Consider the following 11,772-nt stretch of genomic DNA (forward strand, 5'->3'; position numbering starts at 1 on the left):
ATGACCGTGAGTGACCTCTGGGTGCTGATGTCACTGTTCAGGTCAGTTATTTTATTGCCCCTTATTGGAAACAGACAGACTCTGAAGCAATCATCCACAAAGAACAATATAAAAACAGTAAAACCAACACACAACAACCACAAAAATGTTAAATCACTAATACACCAAGTCATTAGACACAGTAAAGATCGCCGCCTTCAGCAGGAGCAAGCAGAGAGCCTGTTTAGTGTAAACACTGCTGACTTTGTTTTTGCTTTGCACTTTATTTTATTTTATTTTATTTTATTTTTTACGGTCGTCTGCTTTTGATTCACTCTGAAGCGTGTTGTTTCTGCTCCGTGTGTCTTCATGTGCTGGATTAGCAAAGCCAACAGGAAGCCGCCAAAGCAAAGTGTCTGATCACCTTCATCAATGAGAGATTTCATTTTTTGATTTTCCATCAAATCTGCTAGAAACACGCTTTGACTTGCTGATTATTGAATGTAAACTGATGGAAAAAATCTCAGTCTTTCCATGTAAAGTTACATTTAAATAAACACAAAGTTACGAATACTTTAGGGGTCACTGAATGTCACGGAGGCCCCGAAAGTCCCGCAGGTTTAATGGGACTTATCACCCAAACTCCACAGTGAGATGTCAGCAGTGCTAACAGAGGCCTCAGCCTGTCACAGAGCATCATATGCTATTATCAGACAATAATACACCATACTCCCACCCTGGCCCCCACCCACTCAGAGCCTCCTGCTGGCTGCTTGCTGAGGGCCGAAATTGTGCAACGCAGGAGGCTTCTGGTTTTCCGGAGCCAGAAAAAAAGGCTAAGAGAGGAAAAAGGAGATAAAGAGAGGGCGGTTGGTGGTCTGAGGCCGGCCAAAGATGCCTTACCTCCCTCCACCACCTTGAATGTGTGTGTCTGTTTGTGTGTGTATGAGGGGTCCAGGCAATAACAGTACGGATGAACGTCATGAAACATCAGAAACCACAGCAAACCCACACTTTTTTTACAGATGTTCACAGAGGCATCCGTTAGCCGTTAGTGCTGGTTACACACACACACACACACACACCGCCACACACACAGAGTAAACGGCTGGGGAGTGAACAGCTGCAGCAGATGTTGACATCTTGTTCTCTCAGCAGCCAGAAAACACTCAGAGAGTGGACTGCCACACTCAGAGGTCCTCCAGGACATGAAGTCTGAGTTTGTCCTGAAGGTGGCGACAGAGGGAGGGGTCACCAGGTCACCACAGTTGGTAGGTTACACAGGCTGTGCGTATTGTGACGAGATAACAGAAAACTAAATGTAAAAACCAAAGAGTGTGTGTGACACAGGAGTTTGGCATTTGAAGCACATATTTTATTTGAATGAGCTTCTTGGTAATGAAAGGAGCCTCTCAGTCTGGTTCAAGTCTCATTTGGCTTTCAGTGGGGATGCATCGATCAGCTGTGAAGCTCACGTGAGAAAAGCCTTTCTTACATTCATGTTCCACCAGCCAGTAAAAGTTTTCTTGTCTGCATCGTAGCTGCATTTCATTTTCACAACCTACACGGATATTTTTGGCAGTTTCTCATGTTCCACAAACATCTGAGTAGCTTGTGATTTGTAGGTTTCCACTGTGGAGAATTGCTGCGTACATGCAGACATGTTAAACTGCAGGAGGCCCGTGATGATCTTTACTGCTTTCTTCACAGTCATTCAATAAGATCCAAACTTTAGTGACAGGTCTGTCTTGCAGTGATGATCTTTGGAAACTAGAGCGTCTAGAGGGGGATAAAATCGCTGTGCGGTAAATCATAAGGAGGGATACCTGGTCACTCTACCTTGGTCCGAGTTCTCCACTTACTGACTCATCCTCACCCGCAACCCTGAATTGGTTAAGCAAAAGAGGATGGATGCATGGATGGATTCTACTTCAGCAGTTTATTTTTAATGTGTCTTAATTATTTACAGATATTTTCTAACTTATTTATAACTGATCTCTGTCCTCTATAGTGAGGATTTTCTGATTATTCTGCTTTGATATATAAGATGCGAGCACAGGGCAGGACAGGGCCACCTTCATAGACTTTTGACCTGCGCATGATTGTTAATGTCTTGCCAGTGAGTTTTGCAGGATATGAGCAAAGTTTTTCTACTTGCTTGTAAAAAATCACCCTGACTTTGTTTTCTTAGAAGAGATGATGAAACAATAAATAGTTTTAAAGGTTTTTGTGGATATCTTGTTGACTCCATTTACATATAGGGCATTTTCACATACTTCCCTGCAGAGGTATGTGCCACCTGCCTAGACCTCTTGCCCCTCCTTTGACCCCGCCCCCATGTAAAACTTTCTAGATCTGCCACTGAATTTGATTTAAAACAGAAAAGAGCAGGACGCATTGATGCAGTTGAAGTTACAGTGAAGGGCGCCCCCTGGTGACTGCTATGGTCTCTGCACCTTTCCCGTTAGTTTTCTCTTTGAGGTTGTCCTTATTAAATCCACAGGATGTTCTCTGGATGTTTTCAGGTCGAGTGACTGTGAAAGCTCCTGAAGTCACTGAGCCCACCTCAGAATTGACAACAAGACGAAGTCATCCTCTTTTCATCTTCGGCTTCATGATTTTTCTCCTGTAACTTCTTCCCCTTCTAATAGTGAAATGTTCCCGTGGCCCTGGCTGCAGCGCATACTCAGTCAATTGCCTCAGTTCTCGTTCTGTTTGACTTTATCACTAATTGGAAGCGCATCTGTAACCGGAAGGTCGCTGGTTCGATCCCTGGGCTCTCTGTCCTGGTCGTTGTGTCCTTGGGCAAGACACTTTACCCTACCGCCTACTGGTGTTGGCCAGAGGGGCCGATGGCGCAATATGGCAGCCTGGCTTCTGTCAGTCTGCCCCAGGGCAGCTGTGGCTACAACCGTAGCTGCCTCCACCAGTGTGTGAATGTGAGAGTGACTGAATAGTGGCATTGTAAAGCGCTTTGGGTGCCTTGAAAAGCGCTATATCAATCCAATCCATTATTATTATAATTTACTAAATGACTGATTTCTTCCAGGACTGCGCCTGCTTTGTAGCTGTGAAGAGCGCTTTATTGATGATGCCTTCAATGTACAGTGGGGCAAAAAAGTATTTAGTCAGCCACCGATTGTGCAAGTTCCCCCACCTAAAATGATGACAGAGGTCAGTAATTTGCACCAGAGGTACACTTCAACTGTGAGAGACAGAATGTGAAAAAAAAATCCATGAATCCACATGGTAGGATTTGTAAAGAATTTATTGCGTAAATCAGGGTGGAAAATAAGTATTTGGTCAATAACAAAAATACAACTCAATACTTTGTAACATAACCTTTGTTGGCAATAACAGAGGTCAAACGTTTACTATAGGTCTTTACCAGGTTTGCACACACAGTAGCTGGTATTTTGGCCCATTCCTCCATGCAGATCTTCTCGAGAGCAGTGATGTTTTGGGGCTGTCGCCGAGCAACACGGACTTTCAACTCCCGCCACAGATTTTCTATGGGGTTGAGGTCTGGAGACTGGCTAGGCCACTCCAGGACTTTCAAATGCTTCTTACGGAGCCACTCCTTTGTTGCCCGGGCGGTGTGTTTTGGATCATTGTCATGTTGGAAGACCCAGCCTCGTTTCATCTTCAAAGTTCTCACTGATGGAAGGAGGTTTTGGCTCAAAATCTCACGATACATGGCCCCATTCATTCTGTCCTTAACACGGATCAGTCGTCCTGTCCCCTTGGCAGAAAAACAGCCCCATAGCATGATGTTTCCACCCCCATGCTTCACAGTAGGTATGGTGTTCTTGGGATGCAACTCAGTATTCTTCTTCCTCCAAACACGACGAGTTGAGTTTATACCAAAAAGTTCTACTTTGGTTTCATCTGACCACATGACATTCTCCCAATCCTCTGCTGTATCATCCATGTGCTCTCTGGCAAACTTCAGACGGGCCTGGACATGCACTGGCTTCAGCAGCGGAACACGTCTGGCACTGCGGGATTTGATTCCCTGCCGTTGTAGTGTGTTACTGATGGTGACCTTTGTTACTTTGGTCCCAGCTCTCTGCAGGTCATTCACCAGGTCCCCCCGTGTGGTTCTGGGATCTTTGCTCACCGTTCTCATGATCATTTTGACCCCACGGGATGAGATCTTGCGTGGAGCCCCAGATCGAGGGAGATTATCAGTGGTCTTGTATGTCTTCCATTTTCTGATGATTGCTCCCACAGTTGATTTTTTCACACCAAGCTGCTTGCCTATTGTAGATTCACTCTTCCCAGTCTGGTGCAGGTCTACAATACTTTTCCTGGTGTCCTTCGAAAGCTCTTTGGTCTTGGCCATGGCGGAGTTTGGAGTCTGACTGTTTGAGGCTGTGGACAGGTGTCTTTTATACAGATGATGAGTTCAAACAGGTGCCATTCATACAGGTAACGAGTGGGGGACAGAAAAGCTTCTTACAGAAGACGTTACAGGTCTGTGAGAGCCAGAGATTTTCCTATGTTTGAGGTGACCAAATACTTATTTTCCACCCTGATTTACGAATAAATTCTTTACAAATCCTACCATGTGAATTCATGGATTTTTTTTTCACATTCTGTCTCTCACAGTTGAAGTGTACCTCTGGTGCAAATTACTGACCTCTGTCATCATTTTAAGTGGGGGAACTTGCACAATCGGTGGCTGACTAAATACTTTTTTGCCCCACTGTATGTAACAGACTGCTCTTAATGGGGGGGGAAATTGTTTGGAAGCATCTACCAGTGAAATTTTAGCCAAAGCTTAGTAATCATACCTGCTAGGGTTAACCGATCCTACATAGATAGGAGGAATTAAAAAATCAAAGTAATCCAATCTAATCATCACTGAATGCCTGCAAGATACAAAACCATCATTAGAGAAATGCTAAGTCGTTATTTCAGTTAGTGATTTTTTTTTTATGATACCTTTTCCCTGAATGAGTTTTATATCTGTGCATTACATACTATAAAGTGATGTGGCACTACGTTTAAAACCTGAGCATGTCATTAGGTCAGAAATAATTGTATGTGTCTTTTTCTTTCTTCTTTTGTTATTCAGACTGTGGCACTGTGGATTGTCAGAGATTAGCTGTGCTACTCTGAGCTCAGCTCTGAAGTCCAACCCCTCCCGCTTGAGACATCTGGATCTGAGTTACAACAAGCTGCAGGATTCTGGAGTAAAGCAGTTGTGTGGTTTTCTGGAGTGTCGACCCTGTCAACTGGAAATTCTGAGGTCAGCTGTGTTTTCATATTAAACTGTGTTTTCAGAATGTAATGATGATCTTACAGGTTCAATTCACAAAAAGTCATGTTCAATCTGTCCCTAATACAAGACACAACGGATCTGCAGTTTGTTTATGCCAAATTCTGACTGCCTTTAGAATGTTGCAGCAGAAATCGAGACACATCAGACAAGGTAATTGTTTTTCAGCTCTTCTATTGTCCACTTTTGGTGGTCCCCAACCCTTTCATGTTGTTAGCGGCTACATGTGGCACCCACTGTGTTCTTCTGCTTTAAGGTTCAACATGTTGTGCATTTAGAGGCCCAAAACAGTTCGGCCATTTCCCCTCTTGCATCAATAAGAGATTTTCACTCAGAGAACTTGTTGCTATGCACACGGGTGTTCACTGCTCATGGACTTAAATTACACCTTTCTTGGCTGCTACTTCAAAGCACATTGTGCGCTGTCTGTCCTGCGTGCTGCACAACAACATTGAATATTTAGTATTTACTGCTGTTTACACTTAGCTAGATTAATGCGATGGTGTTGTGTTTAGTATGTTGCTTTGGGTTTTTTTTTGCTTGTTTTCTATTCTTCTCTCAACAGGTGATCCAGGAGATTTTTTTTCTCCCCCCCTTTCTCACTGTCCCTCTCCCCTTCTGTTTTTCTTTTCCTTCCTCTTTCTTTCTCCCTTTCCTATCCCTCACTCATGTCTGTCCCGTCTGTAACATCTGAAAATAAAATATAATAAATAATAAAAACAAAGGTCGATCAAATGGACCAATACGGCAATGCCACGATGATCCATTTGGCAAAGTAAATCCATTGGGTATCCTTGTTGGTCTTCAGACAACAATTCTGATGGCTAAAGAACCAAATGGGACAGGCAAAAAAAAAAAAGAAAAAAAAGAAAAAGAGAACTTGTTGCTTTTGTGTCTATTCTCTGTAAACCCTAAAGATGGTTTTGTGGGAAAATCAGATCAGTAGTTTCTAAAACACTCAGAACCACCTGTGTGGTTCAAATAATCCTGATATGCTCAAAATCACTTGTTGCTTGATTTGAACTTAAGTAGGTAGGTTGTCTTAACCATGCCCACATGCCTAAATGCATTAAGTAACTGCCATTAGGCATTACGCAAATCAGCGTTAACAGGCAGTTAAATGGGTGTGCATATGTTTTTTGCTGAGCACAACTGCATGTAAATGAAGTCACTGCTTGAGCTGGCAGTGTATGAGAGCTGATTTTATTATGTCTTTGTTGTGCAGCAGAAATAGCAAGATTTGATTAGTAATAATGACAGCTCTTTTTTTACTTATTATGTTTGATTATTTATATGAAATATTTAAAACAGAAACATTGTCTTTTTATTTTATTCTTTATTCAGACTAAGGGAGTGCTCTTTGTCAAAGGCCAGTTGTACTTTTCTGTGCTCAGCGCTGAAGTTAAACCCCTACCACCTGAGAGAGCTGGACTTGAGTAGAAACGGCCTGCAGGATTCAGATATGATTCAGCTGGTGAATCTTGTGAATAATTCAAATTACAGACTGGAGAATCTGTGGTAAGTAGGAAGTGGCATTGAGTCAATGCTGCTTTTAGCACTACTGTATAAAACACAGTTGGTATCGGAGCAAAGATCGAGTGTTTCCTATAAACCCTCACTGGCTGCTTTTCGCAGTAAAGCGGCAGCTGTTAACAGTCATCATTTTTTGAGAGGACGAGATTAGACTGAGGCTTGCGAGGGCTGCACTGTGTTAACGCGTTAGCGCCGTGCAACCCTGGCATGGGCCGAACGGGAATTTGCTGTGTTAAGGCGTTAATGTCGTATTAACAAGAATAACGCTGACAGCACTAGTAAAGACCCTAGAAAGCCCCAAAAATCATATGACCCCCTATGAGCAAACACTTCAGTGACAGTGGGAATAAAAAAAACTCCCCTTTAAAAGGAAGAAATCTCTGGCAGAACCAAGTTCAAGAAGGGTAGGCCTTCTGCTGCGACCGGTTGAGAGTTAGTGGAGGAAGACAGGACAAAAACACACCGTGGAAAGGAGCCATAGAGCATAACTGATGATTAAATGCAGATTGGTGCATACGCACATAGTGAGTGAAGGTGAAACACTGGACCTATTGCAGAATAACTAACAGAGGATTCAGGGTCACCTGATCCAGCCCTAACTATATGCTTTTATCAAAAAGAAATGTTTTAAGCCTAATCTTAAAAGTAGAGATAGTGTCTGTCTCCCGAATCCAAACTGGGAGCTGGTTCCACAGAAGAGGGGCCTGAAAGCTGAAGGCTCTGGCTCCGATTTTATTTTTAAATGTGTTAGCAAGCACAAGTAAACCAGCAGATCGAGAGCAAAGCTCTATTGGGAAGATACGGTACAATGAGGTCTTTAAGATAAGGTGGGGTCTGATTATTCAAGATCAGTTTTTAAGGAGAAATATGGTCTGTCTTTCTTCTGCTGATCAGCACTCTTGCTGAAGTATTTTGGATTAACTGAAGGCTTTTCGGAATTTTCAGCATCACTCTGAGACAGGATATTTATATTTTGAGAGATGTTGTGCAATTGAAAGAAAGTAATCCTACAAATTTGTTTATGTGCATTGAAGGATATAAAGTCGATTCCTCACAGTGTTGCTGGAGGCCGAGGTAATGCCATCCAGAGTAAGAGTCCAGTTAGATACCGTATTTCTAAGATTTTCAGGGCCGAATTCAATAACCTCAGTTTTATCTGAATCTAAATTTAGAAGCAGGAAATTAAACTTCATCCAGGTCTTTATGTCTTTAAGACATTCCTGCAGTTTAACTAATTGGTTTGTGTTATCTGGCTTCATGGACAGATCGAGTTGGCTGTCATCTACATAGCTGTGAAATTGTATGCTATGTCTTCTAATAATACTGCTTAACCCAGGGGTCGGCAACCTGCGGCTCCGGTCCCGCATGCGGCTCCGTGTGGTTTGGGAAAATAAATTAGAAGTATTTAACTGAAGTGTATTTTATTTATATTAGTTCTTTTTTAACTTGTAGTTCTAAATTGGAAGATTATTGTGATATTGAAATATAAAAATATAATTATATTCTATTATTTTTTCATCGCTCAAAATAAGCGTCACACTGGTGGAAGCCGGTGTACCCGCCGAAACGCCGTGCATTTATCGAGACTTTCAACCCCAGGTAGCCCAATTATGGATCTTCGTATCCACATTATGTCAGCAGCTCCACTGTGAACACCGCTCACGCCTCACAGACGACAGCTTACAGTCCTGTAAAGATGAAAGTACAGCCCCGATTTGCAGACGCTGTGCGCAGAGGTTCAGGAGCAGAAGTCCCATTGTAAACATACCACGGCAGACCCGACGATGTTTCCATGAACATGCTTTTCAGCATCTCTCTATTGACCACTTTTCACACACGGTTGCTGTACGCATACTGCAGACCACGCCCCGCCACACACATTAACCAGGTAAAATACATATTTAGGCAGAATTTTGCAAATATCTATTTTTATTTTTATTTTTTCAGCAGCATAAGTGCTTTTTCCCCAGTTATTTTTTAAAAGTCAGGTCAAGGCTCCAAAAGCCCAATGGTGATATAAGGGTGGCGGCTCACAACAGTTTTTGTTTGCTACATGGATAATTTTAATTCAGCTGGGTGTCTTTCCTTTTGTTATATTTCTTTAAGAGTTCAAAATGTGTTAGTTACATAAATAAAATGTAATTTTCTCTGTAGCACTTCATGGATTTCATAAACAACACACCTTAGTTGTTCACACAAAGCATAAGGGTAAAAAACAATATATACAGAGTTATCTTCATTTTAGATGTCAAAAAGTATTTGAGGCTCCCAGTGTTTTCTTTTGCGTGGAAACCAGGTCCAAATGGCTCTTTGGGTGTTAAAGGTTGCAGACCCCTGGCTTAAGGGAAGCATGTATAATGCAATGTATAACAGACTCCATTTACATGAACAAATTGGAGTCTGTTAGATAGATATGATTCAAACCACTGCAGCGCAGTACCTGTAATACCTACATCGTGCTCTAATCATGGTAATAAATCATGGTCAACAGTATCGAACACTTCACTGACAAGCACAGAGATGAGTCCACTGTCAGAGGCCATGAGAAGATCATTTGTAACCTTCACTAAAGCTGTTTCTGTGCTGTGATGAGCTCTGAAACCTGACTGAAACTCTTCAAATAAACCTCTGCAGATGATCTGTTAGCTGTTTGACAACTACTCTTTGAAGCTCCTGGCCTCCAGAGCTGTAACCATATTTGTTACAAGTATCATCATTACTAAAGGAGGCTGAGAAGTAGCTAAAACTCTGACACAGTGAGCAAGAGTTCAGGAGGAAGAGGTGAAGAGGCCCTCTGTTCATTTCTAAAGCAAGTAAAGAAGTGTTGGAGCCAAGACATTTGAAGAGATATAGATATGGATATAGATACATGGATCTTTTTGACCAGATAGTTGTACAATCAAATTAGATTTTTTCTCTCTTTTCTTTAAAGTCAGTCAGACAGAAGCCTGCAAACTCCTTTCCCTTATTTCAGAGAATCATCCTTACACTTAGTCACTGTTCGTTTTTACACGCAGAGCCTGATATGCAGTAATCATATTTTTTTTTTGACTCTTGTAAACTCTAATTCATGACCTCTGTTATTTCTTCTCTCTACAGCCCCCATGAATTGTCGGTAACAGTTGTCTGCTGAGCTATGACGAGCTCTGCCCTGATGATCTGGAGAGTTTTAAACAGCAGCAGGAATTTGTGCATTAGCATGCCCTGACTCGGCCATGAAGTTAGAAGAAAAACTTCAACCAGCAGTGACTTCTAGAGGAATCAAAAGAAGTACAAATGACTGTTTCAGTGTGAACTGCCCTTAGAAGTGCAGACTCAATAAGAATTATTCACAGACATTATGCAAACACATATATGTGCTTAAACTGTGCATATGAGTGTTTCTCCTGCTAATCTGGGATTCTGTTCTCTTTTCCTGAGCTTGCTTGTAATGAGCAGGCATATTTAGAACTACGACAGACTATGTGTCTATACAAAAGATGAACTGTCTTAGAAAATATACTTAATATTTATCTGTTCAAAATGTATTTAAATTAGAGTCCACCCTTACAGGAAGTTAGTTACACTCATTTCTCGGTGATGTCCTGGTTATAGATGATGGACTGGTGGGTCCTTGTTTGGACCTGCTTACTTCTTTTCTTCTGGTTTGCTATGCTTTAACACTTTTAAATGTCAAACTTTTCTTTTAAACTTGAGCCGCAGCCTTTGTCTTAGAGAATAAAACATTCATCTGTGTAAGCAATATAATATATATACTGTAAGTCAGTGAATCCTGATGAATATACCATCATCCCTGTGTTTTATAACCCTGATAGAGTATAAAAAATCATACCAGCACTGCTCCTCTGATTACTTCTTATGGTGACACAAGGTTTATAGTCATTTAGACGGCACTCAAATCAGTGTAAACTAGAGTAGGCTTTGATTTTCTGTAATTGTTCTGTGTTAGAGCGCCACACTGTGGCATAATTGAGAACTGCAGTTAATGTTTACACAGTAACTTGCTTGATTGTTAAAGACTGCTTGCATGCACAGTTTCATTACTGTCAGTGGATTAGGTTCCTGTTTAGTCTTTCAGTAATTAATATTTCTGAATGCAAAGTATTTGTTGAATGCATAAAAATGTGAAGGAACGATGTGAAAGTTTAATAAACCTCTATGAGCTCACTGAACCCTTTAGAACTCACCACAGTACTGAGACTGCTCTTATTAAAATAGCTAAAGACTAAAAAAAATAATCCTGTCCTGTTTGGCAGCGTTTGCAATCAGAATTACGACCTGAATGCAAACATATTTTTCCAAGATCAGCTCTATAAAATCTCTATAGGCTCCTCTTGTTCAGGTGTTTCTTTTATGTGTTTATTTATTCATTTCTATTCATCTTATTTCAGTTATTACATTATATATGGTATAGCAGGACAATGTCTTAAGGCAGCCCCCAAGAGTACCGAAGCCCCAAGGCCACACATCTCAGCAACATCTGCGCGCCCAACCCAAGAGGAGAAGGAAGGAGGCCCTAGATGGGGCGCCCATGGCCACAGGGCGAGAGTCCCAGAGGTGAGGGGCGGCTGACCTCCCTGGTGCAAGCCCAGTACAGGGTCCCAGGGCTCCAGGCCCACAAGTACCGCCCAGTACCCGGCAGAGCCCTCCCACCCCTGGCGACAAAGATGAGCTACATGCCTGCGCCAGAACATCCAGCCACAAGCCCCGTAACCAGCAAGTACCCACATCCCAGGGAAGGGCAGCTGTGAGAACATATCATCTCCACCCTCATAAATGTCCTCTTGTCAAGTCATACATTACTTACAAGATCCTCTTACAAACCCCTCAATACCCTGATCCCTCAGTATCTCTCTGATCTGCTGCAACCATACACACAGTCTTGGATGCTACGGTCCTCAGCCACGGGCCTGCTTTCTGTCCCGCGCACCAGCCTCCATACCTTTGGGAACAGAGTCGTCAGGCTGGAGGCCACC

At 42.2% G+C, this 11,772-nt stretch overlaps 1 protein-coding gene across 1 annotated transcript; it reads left to right on the forward strand.

Annotated features, from left to right (window-relative positions):
* LOC121815126 (ribonuclease inhibitor-like) lies at positions 1-11,263 on the forward strand. The gene is made up of 4 exons (XM_042224473.1): positions 1-41; positions 5,012-5,233; positions 6,608-6,781; positions 9,896-11,263. Exons 1-4 carry the CDS (start codon positions 1-3, stop codon positions 9,927-9,929), a joined length of 471 nt encoding a protein of 156 aa, XP_042080407.1. The 3' UTR covers positions 9,930-11,263.
* Positions 11,264-11,772: the final 509 nt, after the last annotated feature.

This window comes from Haplochromis burtoni, unplaced genomic scaffold (assembly GCF_018398535.1).
Source record: "Haplochromis burtoni strain Fernald_Lab_line unplaced genomic scaffold, NCSU_Asbu1 Contig_138, whole genome shotgun sequence".
Taxonomy (NCBI): Eukaryota; Metazoa; Chordata; class Actinopteri; order Cichliformes; family Cichlidae; genus Haplochromis; species Haplochromis burtoni.